The 16,969-nt window shown below is 41.2% G+C and overlaps 1 protein-coding gene across 2 annotated transcripts in view; it reads right to left on the reverse strand.

Moving 5' to 3' along the window:
• The window catches only part of samd4a (sterile alpha motif domain containing 4A), a 76,451-nt gene that overhangs the window by 11,138 nt on the left and 48,344 nt on the right, over positions 1–16,969 (reverse strand). For both annotated transcript variants that reach the window (XM_005944422.3, XM_005944421.3), the window contains 8 exons: positions 16,085–16,194; positions 15,214–15,300; positions 13,810–14,056; positions 13,626–13,711; positions 12,987–13,105; positions 12,202–12,403; positions 9,841–9,967; positions 641–724 (listed from right to left, as the gene is read on the reverse strand). In XM_005944422.3, the coding sequence (XP_005944484.1) occupies positions 641–724; positions 9,841–9,967; positions 12,202–12,403; positions 12,987–13,105; positions 13,626–13,711; positions 13,810–14,056; positions 15,214–15,300; positions 16,085–16,194 (1,062 nt within the window). The remainder of the gene's footprint in view (positions 1–640; positions 725–9,840; positions 9,968–12,201; positions 12,404–12,986; positions 13,106–13,625; positions 13,712–13,809; positions 14,057–15,213; positions 15,301–16,084; positions 16,195–16,969) is intronic.

The raw sequence follows: 16,969 nt of genomic DNA on the forward strand, positions 1-16,969 counted from the left end.
ATCTGAAAAATCCTTGTTGTGTTCCAACAAGTCTGGAGTCAAAATCTAAAGCTCTAAAAGCCAACAGTGTTGGGAAGGGTCAATCAGGTCCTACATCAATGTTAAAATCAATTGAGGAGATCAAGCCATAGTAAGACACCAGCTATCTGACTTTGATAGAATCTGAGAAAGAGCAAAAGTGTGCTGCTTACTATTTGTTCCAATTCTCACATGACAGAAACAGAATAGATAATATTGCACACAAACAGGTTACTGATTACTGCTTCCTGTGTCAAAAACAGAACATGACCTGAACATAGTAAGAAAATAACAACTTCAGCTAACTGAGCCGCTTAAAATGTCTTTCATGAAAATTTGTGATTGGATTCATTAAGCGCTTCTTTAGATCACAGGAGAAACAGGGAACTTTGACAGCCACTGCATCCACCAACTACAATCCACTTTAAACCTTCCCTTAAAGCTCACAATGCTGCGCTGGAAATTTCACAGCTTTCATTGGGCAACGTTATATTATTGATTATGCAGCTTATTAGAGCACTTCTTTATAAAAGGCTCTTCTTCTTGTCCTCAGCCAAACTAAACTTTTCATATCACAGCATTGTATTTTACAGTTAAATATGAGGATCGGTGAAAAACATACCTCCCAAGGCGTGTTCGGTCATACTCAAACACAAAGACTCAAGGCGATTATTGATGTCTGGCTCTGTCACTGGTAACTGAAGATCTGTGCAGATACAAAAACATATTGAAATCAAGAACAACAGTGAAAACATCGAGCACAAACACATGACAACTTGACTTCCTGAAGGAAGCAATTTATTAAAAAAACAAAACAAAACAAAAAAAACCCAGATATGTTGCAGATTTAGCATGCTAACCCAAGGGCCTGTGTATTAGCAAATTTTGTGTCTAGCAGCCTAAATAGGAACCTAGCAACCACTTCAAACCATTTAGTCCCTAGCCACTTAAGCCCCATGCCCCCGGTACCGGGGGCAAAAAGGAGGAGATCAGGTTTAATCGGTCATAACACGGGGTGAGAAATATAAGTCCAGACATGTGTGGTATCCACAGAAACCTCAGAATCTCAGCTAAAATGTCATATAAACCATTTCTACAACCACCAAACACACCGAAAACAAACCATGATTAAACGAGCAGTTACGTAAATGTGCAGACGTCCCCTAAACAAACGAAACGAACAAGAAATTCTTCAGACTTCATATAACCGGCTAACGAAAGGCTAGTTATCTTCCAGAGCTATTACTGACTCCAAACACCAAGTTTCACCACACTCTGACCAAAATTCACTGAATGAGCCGCCAAAGAAGACCACAAAAAATCCACACAGCGGCGCAAATTCTATAAGACAGAAATTGGCTTACCATCCCGATTTCCTCAGTTACTTTCGCCGGTAGCCACGTGATTATCAGCAGTTACCACGCCTAACTAGCCGCATCACAGCTGTTTTCCTTTGACAACCTCCATTTTAGACCCACCGACAGACGTGTGACTGGACAGACGTCATATGCAGTAAATTCGGGCCGACGTGGTTTTTGGCCTTGCAACGTCTGATTGGTTGAAGTGACGTGAACGTGGCATTGTTACTGTGGCATTGTTACATTGTTACATTTTAATCGCTTGGCTCAAACGATTAAAATGAGGTGTCAATCAGGCAAATTGACCAAAAGAAACCAAAGTTACAGCCGCTCAGAGTTTAAAGGGCCAGAAGCCAATAGCATATGCTATTTCCGGTGTGGAAACACCTGTGGGGAGCTTTGTTTCCGGTGTCCTATTAGCGCCTTGTTTATGGTCCAAAACAAGTTAAGCAAATTAATGAATCAAGCGGCGATTTACATTTCTATAGATGTCTTGGGCATTTACCCAACATATCTGTAAATGATGTTCATCGACTTGTCGATATGTTTCCCCTGCGCCTCAGAGCAAAAGAGAAAAGAGATTCAAATGTTATATTTCTCAGTATCTGTAAACAGCGGTCCCTTGTTTATCGCGGGTGTTATGTTCTAAAAATAACCAGCGATAAGTGAAATCAAGTAGCCAATTTTATTTTTTGACGGTGCAAAACGTTTTGTCGACATGGTCGACATACAGTACTGCACTTCAAAGTCACACTGCTAGCGATCGATGCAGCGACTCTGTACTGTACAGGAGAGACGTGACGGAGGAGATCGTCTGCAGCCGATCAGGACGCAGGACACAATGTGATGCACTACAAAATCTGCGAAACAGTGAGGTGAAAGGTGAACCGCGAGGGACCACTGTAATTTTAAAGGTAAGTCACAACATACCCTTCGTAAATGTTAATGTATAGAAACCCTTACCAGCAATCATAAATTTTTTGTGTGGCTTTTTTTCACAGTTTGTTAACATGCTGTGTGGGTGTCTACCTGACTAGCTGATATCGACATAACGAGGAAACATCTAGTTTGACTATTCTTCACCTGTAGTTTGAATGTTGAACATTTGCCTGTTTAAATCATAAGACCAGTCACTATACAGAGATGTGCTTCTGAATGTGGACGATGTGTCTTCTGATTTTGTAATGCAGCTGCAGTGATGCAGTTCTGCTTGTGTTGAGTGATGTAAACAACTGATCGATCTAAACCTTTAAACGTCAAAATTGATCATTAGATTTTTTTATGACACAACAGTGGTGAGTGTTCCCACCTTCTGCTCTTTGTAACTTAACGCGATCTTTCCGTTTTCGAGTTTTGGACATGATTTTGGAGGATATCTTCGCAGTAGCGATTGACCGCAAAGTAAAGCTACCGGAAATGTACAACCCCACATCCGGTCTCAAACCAGGAAGTTAGCATTTTCTCGTGCACAGGGTCTGTCACTACCCGATCCGTACCGGAAACCCGATCGGTACCCCGCATGCGCGAAAGGTGTCTACTTCCGGTCGAAGCATTTTACGATAGTTACAGGTCAGAGTACCTGTTAAGATGTTAAGAATAACAAGTATCTCTTAAAATGTTTCCGATAATGAAACATTTAATATAATGTAGACAAAAACAAAAAAATAAAAAGATAGTGACAGATCGGGACTCCCGATCCTTACTGCGCATGTGCAAAGTCGGACCGTACAAATCGGGTCTACCCGATCCGTACCGCGCATGTGCAGGGGTTTTCTTCTTCTTCTGTTCGTTTAATGGCAGTGTACTCCCCAGTGTACGAGGATACCGCCACCTGCTGACTGAGCGAATGAACCCTATTGTAAACTGAATTAGCGTCATTACAAACGTGTGTTAAATTTGATTTAGTGATAATCGAGTGTGTTTATGCTTGTCTGTGTGGAGAGGATTGTTGGAAAAGTGATGATAATGTCCGCTATCACTGTCAATTGCCAGTAAACACTTCATCTGGCTGCTGAATCTTCACGTGACATATTATAAAGTCTGTATTATTAACTCTGTCATTAGGCACCATTCTTCTTATTTTACGGCGCTGTTGTTCAATCGGGGAATGCTCTCTGTTGAGGAGAAAAGCAAAAATTTGTTGCGGATACGGATTATCCATTGTCCCGGTAGTCGACAAGGAGGCAGAGCTGTTAAAAAAATGCTAGGAGCTAACTGGGCGCAGTGTTGCCAACTCCTCAGTAAGGAAAATCGCTATTGGGTGTCCTAAAAGTCGCTAAATGACGTCATCGCCTAATTTGCATAATTGGTCATGCTAATCTAATTGTAACCTATGTTGTTGGAGAGAGAAATAACATCGTGGAAGAGACATAAAGTGAGTAAAAAACATCCTAAATGCATTTAGAGTTTATTTAGAACTACAAATTAAATTTCTTTTAGCAATTATTGTTTTTTTAATGTCACAATTCCAACCCTGCTCCTTTACCCGGGCTTGGACCGGCAAAAGTGACCCGAAATAGGCACTCTGGTGGAGTTACTTTGTGTGTGTGTTTATAAGTAGTTTTAAACCTTGTGATCCACAAAACAGCATAAGAGTAAAAGAGTAAAGAAGAACTGACTGCGTTACAGCACCCGCTGCTTGTTGAGAGTAAAAGCGATACGCGCTTTCACTCTTTGCCGCTAAGGGGTCTGAAAACTCGCTAAATATAGCGACAAAAGTCGCTAAGTTGGCAACACTGACTGGACGCTAACCGTATCATTCAAATATATTGAATGTCGCAATGTTGGCAAAGAGAGGAAGTGACGTAAGATTTGCCATGCGGGGTACCGATCGGGTTTCCGGTACAGATCGGGTAGTGACAGGGTCTATTAAACGCACCATGCGCACGGCAGAAAAGGGCCATTGCCATGTAAATGTGCGGTTAATTCTTCAAAATATATTTAAAAAAAAAAAGCATTTTTAGGCCTGTTAATAAAATTATATTTCTGCTCTTTAATATAAAAAAATTCAACTGGCATGGTGTCCAGTTGTGTGCCAAAATTGGACATTTTTGTACAATGTGGATATTCATGTATTGACAGTGCTGTAATTTTTCACTGTTTCACTTTAGAAACATAAATCTTTGCACAGATGATGTTTATATGTTGGTTACTGAATTTCTGAATGAAATGTGAACTGAGGCATATTTTTAAAAGGGTTATATGCTAAAAATTAAAAAAAAAAAAATTAGGCGAGGATAAAATCTACTTACTTTTTCTGTGTTCCAGTCTCAGTAACTTTGACACAGTAATATCTGCTTCAATATTTACACCTCTGATGAAATTTCACAAGTGTTAGCTTTATTTTGATACCAAGATTGGTAATTGCAGAGAAATAATCAATTAAATTTGGGCATTGCATTTTCGAGCAGGAAGCTCAGAAACCCCTTGGGGCTTAAGAGGCTAGCTGAGTCTCCAACACAGACTGGGCAGTGAAAATCTCTTGTGGAAAGAGAGACAGAGTTAGGCCCAGTAGTTTGCACTGGGCTATTTATAGGGTCCAAATCCCTACCATCACCCCTTCTTCCCCCACACCCCACCAACCCCCCTGTGTACAAACTTACAGCTACACAAACACACGCTGGAAACAAGAAAAAATAAAAACATCCAATCATCTAACATACACTTGTTTCCTTATCCTCCACCACTTTTTTGTCATTTAATGAGGAACCTTATTCAAATGTCGGTAAAGAGAAAGGCACATCAGACAGTGTGTGGTTGGAGGGGTGAGGGACGTATAGCCTTTCACATCAGTTACCCTGGCCAGACACAGCTTTAATCACCCTTGAGAGCAACTTATGTGTGCATGACTCTGCAGAGTTGTCAAAGATGGAGAGAAGGGGGGAGGAGGGGAAAACAGAGAGAGGGGAAAAGAAAGAAATCTAAGAAAGAAAGTAAATGAGTGAGAGAGGGATGGAAAGCAGGCCAGGGAGCCCCGGACTCACTGCACAAAGAGCCTCATTGTGAGACTCCTTTGACTCTTTCCTCCCTCCCAGCCTCCATCTCTTCCTCTCTCACATAGCCTCAACTTCTCCCTCCACCTAATTTCGCTCCTCTCCTTTGGTCTTTTTAAAATCCGTTTTTCCTCTTCATTCTAAAATAGGGATATTTCTGTCACAGCTTGTCCATAGAAATGGTAAATACTCTGTACTTGGATAGTGCTTTTAAAGCTTAGCCATGGCTGTTCCTTTTACTGTCCACTGTTAGTGACAAGTAGCAATCAGCAGAGGCTACTACAGGTCACTTTGCTTGGCTCCCGTGGTTACAGTGACTGGTGCACACATGGACATTACAGGCGGGCATTCAGGTCCCAGCTCAGATTGTTAACTTAGGTTAAAGCAGTGCTGGGGTATGACACACAGCTGAGGGGCACTGAGGGTTTGAGGTGTTAGGAGCATCATTTTATTGGATGAATTTGGAGTTGAACAAAATACCCTATTTGTCTCACTCAGGAGTTTCTTGATGTGTTTGGTAACCCAGGGATAGTTCAGAAAACAGCGGATAGTTTGTACAACGACAGAGGTGTCCACAAGAAGATGGCATACACTAGGGGTCGGCAACCTTTTTGATGATTTTTGATGAGTGCCATCTAAAATTTCCTCAGAAGTCAATGTGCCATATGACTGTATTAGCAATAAATTTAATAACACTCTAAGTTAACAGTTACACACTAAATAGAACAACTTTGTAGAATTATATTTGTTCGCAGATGTTGGCAGCTATCAGTGAATAGTTATCAGCTATTTTAAAACAAAAAAAAGACTTTTCATCCATAACAAGAACTCCATACCAGCAAATTAACTGTACAACAAAAAATGCAAATGCTATTTATGGTCTCCTCACAACAATGATAAGAAAAATAAACTGGGCCAATATGGCATGTTTGTTAATACAGCGACACACATGTTAATGTGATCTCTGGTCTCCCACTCAGAGACCTGTGTCTCTGAGTGTCCAGCATTCAGACTGCTACCTGAGGACACTCTTCGTGTGAGAGAAAATATGTAGAGATATGTAGAGCCAAATACTGTCAATAAGGCCTCTGCAATGTTCTGAAGACAGTTAAACTTGTCAGGTAGTGATGTCCAGCAGGTGAACATGCAGCTCCATGAACACTCACAGCTGTGGATTCCAGCTGCGTTCTTAGTTCTGCAAACTTTGACCCCCACAGAGTCGAGGTTTTCATTTCAATCAGCTGCATTTCAATGTCGCATTAACTCAGCCAGTTAATGCGAGACAAATCCAGCTGCTCATTAAAGCTTTCTGGTTTGATCAGAAAAGAAAACATTGGTCCATACACCTGAAAGTCCCAAAAACGCATTGTGAATTCTGTCTTGAGTCTACGGATGTATCCGTGTATTTCCGTGGTGCTCGATGCTGCGCTGAGCGGAGAGCTCCTGAAGCATTTGAAGTGTCGGAATGTGGAAATTTCAACATGCTTGAAAATAACTGCCAGCTAGCAATGTCGCTCTCACCGGTAGGCTAAGTGATTTTTAGCCAATTACAAGTTGAATCTGATAGTTGGGGTTGTTAGCTAAGATACCGTCATTAAGAAGCGGCACAACTAATGTGTCTATGCGAGCTAATTTGCAATGTGCACCACTGGCCCGGCCATTTATTTTTTAATGCACCCTCTCAGATTAACTCATCTGCGTGTTGTGCCCAGGGCTGGACTGGGACAAAAATATCGGCCCGGGCATTTTGACTAGAGACCGGCCCACCAGGTATTATAGGAAAAGCCATAAAGCCTTTGAATGAAAACAAATGCTGTTGTGACAGTGATGTACACGTCTTGTTGGTATATGTATGATTTCTATACATTTTACATCAGATAAAAACTTTGGTTGTAAGATTCAGATAATTATTTAATAAAAGCTAGACATTTTAAATGAGAATAAGAAAGAAAAGTATTTCTTTAATGCCCTACCTGGCCCCCTGGCAAAACTTTGCTAGACCCGCCCCTGCACAGTTACCAGCTGTCAGCTACTTAGAAAAGGATCCTGGTGTTATTTGTCTCTCAGAAACAGTTCATAACTTCCCTTCAACTCATTCATGTCACCTAAAAGGTAAACCTGTTTCTCCATCACCTGTTCAGCTCTGATGATTCAGTAAGGACATCTCCTGGTTTCATCTTCATGTTTCCCTCTCACCACATATCCAAACCGGTATCATGACCAGCAGGTTTACAGCTGTGGCTCCAGCAAACATCAGCTGATACTAGAAATTAATATTAAATAAATTCTAACAACAGCTGATCAAGCTTAAACATGCTGCTGTTGTTTAGCGCGACATCTGCTGGTTTCCTCTTTCTGGCACAAAGTGGACGATAAACAAACAAGAGAGAAAAGCTGATCAGCTGATCATTGATCAGTTTCATGATTGAAGTAGCAACAGGAGGGGAGGGGGAGAGAATGAGAGGAGAAGAGGCAGCTGCAGTGTAAAGACACAGAATAACTCCAGCTTTGTGTCTTTTTTCATTCTAGCTGAAGTCCGGGACAAACTGTGTTTCTTTTCAGCTCAATACGAAACGCGTAATATTTTCCCTGAATACATGACGATTCAGGACAGTTGGCAACTCTACTATCTAACCTTATGAATAAAATAAAGTTCACTATCAGTAACATCATAGCACCCACCCAGCTGTAGAAACTCCATCATGCTAGCTAGTACGCAGTACGAATTACTGTAACTGACTGTAAAAAGTCAGCACAACGAAAATAAACTACAACTAAACTTGGTTTATATCTGACCCAGATAGACTGCAGGTCATAACTTCTTACCTGAAGTTTAGTTCACCTGACACTTAGACTGGCGGCCCTCGGGTCTCTCCTCCTCCTGCCTCCCCTTTCCCTCATCCACCTGCTGGCCTATGTGGAAGCTCCGCCATAGCCACCACCAAACAACTGAGTTATTTTTACACATCGGCCAGCATCTGGCCAATCCACCACCTTTCATTGTTTATACCGTTACATGAAAGAAAATAAATAAATCGTTGGCCCATAAAACCAAAAAAAAAAAAAAAATATCACCATCGACCCAGCAGGCAAATTCCCGGTACGCCCGATGGCCAGTCCAGCTATGGTCGTGCATTAAAAACAATTTTGCCAAAAAAACATATGGGCCTTCAGACCACTTCTTCACAGTCTCAGCTGTGCTAAGTGAAAGCATTTACACTGGTCTATGCCTGGGCTGATGGCGGACCAGGTTTTGCCTTGAGAGCTACAAGCCTTAATGTCAGCGCAGAGCAGGGACCCGTGTCCCTTGGTAGCGAAGTCCACAAACTGAGTGAAATTGGAACAAAGTCACTTCATTTCAGTCCCCAGAAGTCATGAGGAAAGTACACAGGTGCAGAGAGTAGTCTTACAGTAACAGACTTGATGATATAAGCCATGTTTGACAAGCATGTGAAAGGAGAAATGTAATCAACCAGCAAAATAGCATACAAACTGCTTGGGTATGTAATATAATGCAACTCTGCTACTAACACTTCAATAAGTGGGCTGCAGAAATGATCCTTCATGGTAATGTGACCAGGGTGGCACCATTTGCCGTTAATAAATGCAGCAAGTGCTGCCCCTCCTTCCTTGCCCCTCTTAAATTTGGTTCTGTTTGCCAGGAAGCATCTGAAAACAGTGAGTGGTAATGATGAGATCCAGGGTCTTTCATGCAGCAGTGTTTTTGTGAAACCCATAATATTCGATGCTCAAGGAAAAAATTACTTAGTTTCTCACTCAGTTTTATATTCTAGTAACCTCTGATACCCCATGAGGGAAAAACAAGAGATGCGTGTCCCCTCTTCAACAGCCTATGAGGTCTGGAGTCAGACAAATGCCTATACAGAGGAACCTGCCCGAACTTCTGCTGAGATGTTAGCTCTTGTTCTGCTCTCCTGCTCATACATATAATCTGCTGGTTTGTGGCATAAATAACTGAGTGTTGATTTGCTTGGCAACAGTATGATGTTTAAATGAATACGGTAATAGCATCATTTAAAAAAAACAAAAAAACAAAAAACAAACAGCATAGGCATAGATGGCAAAGTTCCAGAAAGTCCTGAGCAGCAGCAACACTGTGGGGAAAAAAATAAATAAAAAGTAGGAAATGGCTAGAAAAACAAATCTAACAGGCTGCATGTACAGCTGTTTAGATCTACGACTGCATAAAGGCCAACATTCACCACTTAGCTGGCATGTTCAAAGCCTGAAGATGGTTATGTAGCTTTGTCTTGTTCTAACACACATATAATTTAGTTGGGGGATTCTACTTTATTCAGCCCATCCCTGAAGTGTGACTTCTTCTAGCTGCCCCACTGTCAGCAGATACCACGCTGATGTCAGCACCATCAATGCAGATGAATTAATGAGCCAGCATTCCTGCCAGTTCCAAGGTGTTAAAGCAAATGTTAGTGTGTCCCGGCATTACTTACCAGCTTGTTGGAACGTGACCACAGTTTGTGGTGTGGTGTGAACTGGTAGGGAACGTGTCCTCTGCACGGAACTGTGGGTACGACTGGGCATGCTGTTACTTCCTCCAGGATTAGCAAACCATGGACCCTGAGGAGGACATTTCAAGATTACATAGCAGAGAATGTGCAATGATATCCAAAGTCTCAGTCTTGGTGGAAATGGGTTTAAAATTTGTACAAAAGTTTTTGTTTCTGCTCTCAAAATGTAGTAAACTGAAATGTTCACCAAAACTCTGCTTGATCACTATCACTTGATCACATTGCCAGGAAAAAAAAAAAAAAAAAAAAAAAGGGGAAAAAAATTATTTATAACTTCACATTATTACGAATGAATGTGGATCTGGGGTGCACGACAAATGTTTGTTGTTCTTTTTTTTCTTTTTGTGATACAAGGAAAGTTAATTTTGAGAAGTTCCTGCTTTATTTGAAGTTAACAGTACCAGACCATAAGCATGGACTTCAGAACTCACACTGGCCTGTGGATTACGTAGTTAAGATTAAATAGAGAAATGTAATACGTAAAATCCCATTTCTTCATTATGATTCAATGCACAAATTACAAGACCAAAGATTCTGCTCCAACTTCCCTACCGTTCCCCACATCAGCGTTTTGGCTAAAACCTTCACTGACCAAAAACATGAATGCATGAAATGTGCAAGCTTGAAAAAACTCATGTAAGACCACAACTTCTTAAATACTTTCATTCCCCACACTCCTGTCTGAATGTCTAGCCCACACCTAATGACAGTCTCAGACGCTCACCACGTGAATTCTTCACTGTAACCTGCCCATTATACCCCCAACAGCACTGCCACATGCCCCTCCCCTCACCAATCCACCCCCACCCCTCCAGCGCCGCAGGCCAGGGAAAAACAGGAAATGCCTGTGCACTGTTCTCACTGCCTCTGACTGGCCCCCTCTCTCTTACATATATATAGACACACACTTAAACACTCCCTCTCTCGCTTGTTGTCCCTCCTCCTTCAACGGCACGGCTACCTCTCCCAAAATATGACTCACACATTTCCCCACCCGCCCTCCTTCTCCTCTCACTGCACATTCACACACAAGAAGGTCCAGCGTGACGAGGAGGAACTGAGGTATTTCCTCCCATTGTAAAGGATGAGAGAGCGAGAGAGAAGGAGGGAAAGAGAAGGAGGGGACAGAAAGTTTTCCAATGAACTGGGTCAGCCCAGACACAAGCGTGCCAGGATGGGCCTGAAACAGCTCCACAGCTCCTCCTGTTTCAATGTTCTGCACTGACGCAGAGCCTCTGGTATGTGGGGTGACCTGCCTATGAGTTCCATCCACCTCACTTCATTTGCCAGACACCACCACCACTGTTACTCTTCCTCACCCTGCATTTCTTTGTCATGGAATAAAAAGACTATTTCAGGCAGAATACATGCTGAAGAAGGAATTCTGCTGCCCGAGGTACTGTAAACATCCTGGAATGTATTATTATGCACTACAAAATGTTCCTTTGTACAGTCACATACACCACTGCCATTCACCACAGTCCCTTTAAACACACAATTTAACTCCCATTTAGTATTTATTGAAGTCAGACTTAAGGAATCAGTACATGCTGTAGTATATTGTAAACATAAATATGACTGAATCTATATAAACCAAGTCTGCTGAAAAGAGAGGAAACACTGCGAAGGGCTGTGGGTCAGGTGGTAGTGCATGCTGAGGTTAGCGACTCAATCCCCTGTTGTTCAGTCCATGTCAAAGTATGCTTGGGCAAGATTGTCGCCCATCTATTGGAGTGGGAGTTTGTGTGAATGTTAGACAAAAAGGGCTTAGGAATACATAAAAGCATTGTAGGTGTTATATTGGGTGAATAAGAAGTGTAGTAGAAAGCGCTGTGATTGCTCAGAATAAGTAGAATAGTGCTATATAAGTACCTCTCAGTTCACCAAAACATCCTCAACATGCCCAGTGTGTGGAAGTAATAAAAAAAAAATTGCTTTGAAGAGTTTAGGGATAAGACAACTGATTAATATTTTGTTTAGTTTTTGAAACAAAAACATTAAACCTGCATTTTCTACATTTATAAAGAAAAAAAGATTTCAAATATTTTGAAACTGTAATAGCTAATCTGTCCTTATATTGTGGATTAACTGAAGATGATCAATACCCACAAATTAGCTGATAACCTTGCAGATTATACAATACTGGTAATACAAGTTGGTTATTATATGCTGGTCTTCCTATGTGTGTCCTTGTTGTCCACTGGACATTCAAGCGTCCTGCTCTTCCTATTTGACGACTCATATCTGCTAACTGGTTCAAACAATCTGCTTATTTGAACTCACATGTCTTCCTTGCTTGGGACCGGTGGGTGTGCTGCTGGAGCTACGAGGTGTGGGTCCCAGCAGCCCCCCGCTGCCCAACAGGCCCAGCCTGGCACCCGGCAAACTCCGGGAGGGCATCTGGAACTGGTGAAGGCTCCTCCTGGCTGACACACTGCCCCCAACACAGCCAGTGGTAGGGAGAGAGTTGGACTGGCCAAAGCGGCTGCGACAGGACAAAACAAAAGTTGTACAGAGGCGAGCATTGTCTAAGGTGTTTGGATGTTAAAAAGAACAGCAGCTGTGCATTTAAATAATATGAAGCACAGAAGAATCTTTTTGTAAAATAATTATGCCAACTTTAATTTTCTTCCATTTTCAGGAAGCTGTGCTGCTGGATAGATAGAAAAAAACATATGCAAATTTCACTTGACTAAAGTAGTTTTAAATTGACATTTAATGCATATGCTAGTTTGAAAGTAATTCAGTCCAGTAGAGTATAATCATCCCAAAGCTACAACACTGCACATGAATACAGAACAGTTTTTCCTCAAACTTAACTTGAACTGGCTTCTTTGTTGTCTACATTAATTCTTTAACTGTTAGACGTAAATAAAGTAGTTTGTGTAAAAATTAGCCACTAAATTTTAACACATTTAACTTTTGCTTCCCACATATTTAATAATTTTCACATAGAAGTCTGTCTTTTTAAAAAATTGTTTTAACAAAGTTCGTCAAACTTTTTCAACTGTCTTTATTACAGGAAAAACCACTGGAAAATTAAGACTATTGCTCATCTGTGTGCGTACCTCCTCTGCGGCCGGTACCCTGCAATGTCAAGCAGGTTTTTCCTCGGAATGGACCGGAACAGCCTCTGGACCTGTTGTTTCCATGACAACAGTCTCTTCTTCTGCGTCTCAGTGAAGGACTGAGAACAAGGGAGAATGGGGATTATAAAATCTGGGGTGAAGTGAAGCATTACTGCTGAAGAACATGGCTCAGTGTGGCTCATGTCACACAGCACATTTACACCAAAGCACAATGATGCTAGGCAAAAACACAAGACATTTAACAGACAAAGAAAAAGAGTGGCTAGAAATGATCTGTTATTTATGGTAAGTAAATAACAGATCAGGGACTAATTGGACAACTGCATTTCATTTAATTAGACATATTATTACTAGTTAAACTGTCCTAAATTTCAAATGCATTAATATCAAATATATAATATCCTGTGCTGCTAATCCCTTTAAACAACATTAATATTGGTAATACACAAAATTAACTTCCATTATTGTAACTATCTGTGAACAACTATAAAATCTATTTGCTGATATATTTCATTGACTGACATTTTATTTGGTATTTGGGGGAAAAATGAATTGCATTGAACTATACTATCTATACTATACTATCAGATATAAACATCAAAAGGAGGGGGTGGCTACCTCATGGATAAGGCACTTGTCAATGAGTTGTAGGTAGGAGCTGATGTTGTCCTCGTCTGACCTTGACACCAGCAGCTGTGTGCAAACTGTGGACAGCACAGATATGAAAACACAGACATTAAATCCAACTCATCCCTTGGCCCCAGAAATCAATCTCAATTGCATGTTGTTGTGAGGAGCTCACCTTTGCCCATAACACGAGTGAACTGACCAGGTATACCCCCCTCAGCGATCACACTGGTGCCAGACTCAGCCTCTCCTCCACTTCCCCCACTCAGGTGGGAGCCAGGTGCGGCGCTTTTGCCTTCCGGGGTCAGCAGAGGGCGATGCAAAGAGGCCTCTTCGCCACCACTGAAAGCCTTAATAGGAGTCATGATCATTTGGTGGAGCTCCTGGAGTGGGGCACGAAGGTTACCGCCCTCTAACACATCCTGGTGGCAGCAAATGACATCAGGTAAAGATGGTTTTTACTTTACAGATGAGATCCTAAAATCTAATGAAGTGACAGAAGAATTGTATCATTGCGGGGACCACCTCTATGTAAAAACATTTATGTAAAAGTGTGCCAATTCTAACCTAGATAATGAATATTTAAGGTGTAATGTGTGAAATTCAGAATCACAAGATGTTGCACAAGCAGATGAGCATCTCAAGCAAAAACAAAGAGACACACCTCCCTCCACGTTTCATTTAAGCTATTATCAGAAAGCTTCTGACACGCTGGTCAGACCCAAGCACGCTGAAGAGATCACATCTGTCAGCTGAAGCCAGCTGAGAGAAGACAAGCTGGTGGAGATGGAGCAAACAGGGAGGTGCTGCTTAAAATCCTACCCCAATGACCTAGATTTGGATAAATCAATTGACTAATAAGTGCTCTTCTTCTTCAGGAGCACTGACCAAATGCTCCAGATTGCACCCTGCCATTTCAGTTTTACTTTCACTTTCACTCTCTTCTTTTTATGATAATTAGCCAACCGTTTCAAACAGAAGGACTCACATGCAACAACACGCACGCAAGGCGTGTCTGGCTTCAAAACACAGAAGCTCAGATTACAACACAGATAGAGGGAGTGTGACTTTATTCTCTGATAAGTATGCTTTACTCCACCATATCATCACACAACAAATTGTTCAAAATTGTACAAAAAAGGGAAAAATACAGCTTAATTTCCTTCACTTATGTCCACACACGTCATATCAGCCTACCTCCCACACTACACACTTCAAAGCAGTAGACAAGTCTGTGTGAACTCAAAATACCGAGCAGCAGGTGTCTTGTTTCCCAAGCTCTTCAAATGTACAGTAACATGCTTTTAAAATGATTCGTCATTGATGAAATCATTAATGGAAAGGTTAAGCCTGAATTTAGCTGCCTCAAAAAGTTGTGGCGTGCCCTTGAGCGTCATTGTCTTGCTCTGAAGGCTGAATGAAAGAGTGCAGGGGTGGGGGAGGCAGACGGGTTTAAATTAGGAGCCCAAAAGTCTCTTTCCTGGATTAGGTGTTCCCTTAGCTGTCATCTCAGATACATAACACCAACACCACAAACAAGCTTTGAGGTGGACTGGATGCAACATGTAGTCCTTCTGACCTTTTCCAGGCTCCGGAGTAGGTTCTGCCTCTCTTTGAGCTTCTGAATGCTGATAACAATCTTGTGCCGTGCTCCTTTAGTGACTTTCTGTTGGAGGAAACAGTTTGGCATCAAACATCTCTTCTCATTGACAATACAGGCCTAATGCAATGATAGCTCTCTTACAAACACAGTGTGATAAGGTTTTTCCAAATGGAAAGAGGTTTTGTGCTTATTTTTTAAATAAACATGAGTTAGGCCTGTCTTTTTAGGACAGATTCTCATTACTTAAAACGCTCTGTTGGTTTAGACTACATTAGCCTTTCGTTTGGAGATTGGAAATTTTTGTTGATGATGACTCCTCTTGGACATTTTGTTCACAACATCTCAGTGAAAATGTGCACTTCATTAGGTTCAGCCTAAAAACGAATTAGCAGCACCTGGAGGAAGTACGCAACTTCCCAGTGGACGGAGTTGTGTTAATTTTAGCTACATCCGCTGTTTCAGAATAGCCTATCCATGTCCTTACACACAAGCATCAAGAACTAAATGTCTTGTACCATTTAATACAACATTATCAGGTTTCAACTTGAGTAGATCTGACATAGACTACACTGATTTTGTAGTCCAGGATATTAACATGTTTCTCTTTTTGCAATTCTGGGCCCTATGTCCCAGAGGTACATGCTCATCTACTATTTGTTTTTTTGTTTGTTTGTTTTTAAACACAGACTTATTGCCTTGCATACAAATAGCAATTTCTGAATTACTGTGCAAATATAAAGTTGGTATCTGTATAAAATTTGTCCAGAATAAAAGCTATACTAATTGTAGAAATTATTACTACATCAGCTCACTTTGTCTACAAGTACGTGGGTGCACATGTGTTTACCTGTGCTTCTAGTTGCTCTTCAGTCAGTGCCATCATCTCATCGTAGGTCATTGTGGAGAAGAGAGCGGCGTACTTATGGAGACGGAGACTCTTCAGCCAAGCAGGGACATCTGAGGGACAAAGACATATCACATAATCACTGCTGCAGACAACCAAACAAATGGGTCAAACTACAGAGGATGTTAAGCTTATTGCTGACACATCTTTGTACTAACGTAGAATAATAAGGGCTGCTGGCTTAGCTTTTTTTCCTTTTCTAAAATATGCAATACTTTTTGCCTGTTTTGAGGACTGATTTGCAGAAGTTCAGAGACCAAAAAGGCACACCGAAAACCCACCCTCAATCTCCACCTACTCTGCCTGGTGTGATGTGGCTTGTGATTACACAAAGTTTGATGGTCTTTGAGAGCATTTGATCACTGGCACTTTTCGATTTAGCTGAATCATGAATAATGTGATAAAAGAGTCCAAAACCAAGTCTGTAATGCAGTATTTCATTGTTAGACTATGACAGCAACAACAACAGACAACTGAAAAATAAAACCCTCTAAAACAGATTTTACAAATGACAGTTTGTTCTCTTAGAACTATCAATGAAAACTGTCAGAACTGCATTCCTATTTATCTGAATGACTGCATTTCAAAAGAAAAAAAAAGAAAAAAGAAAAAAAAGAGACCCAGACGACCAGAAAGGGTTTCATGCTGTGCAGACAGTGATCGCCTCAGAGTAAGGTCAATAAGGTCATTAGTTCTGACCTCTGCTTCCTCTCACAAACTGCACGACTGGATTAACAACTTGCCACGCCCTTTTACTGAATGCTTGTAAAGCACAAACAGCAGATAGTCATAAGTTTCCTCATAGAAGTGGTCCATATCAGTGATGGA

The sequence above is a fragment of the Haplochromis burtoni genome, unplaced genomic scaffold (genome assembly GCF_018398535.1).
Source record: "Haplochromis burtoni strain Fernald_Lab_line unplaced genomic scaffold, NCSU_Asbu1 Contig_401, whole genome shotgun sequence".
Classification (NCBI taxonomy): Eukaryota; Metazoa; Chordata; class Actinopteri; order Cichliformes; family Cichlidae; genus Haplochromis; species Haplochromis burtoni.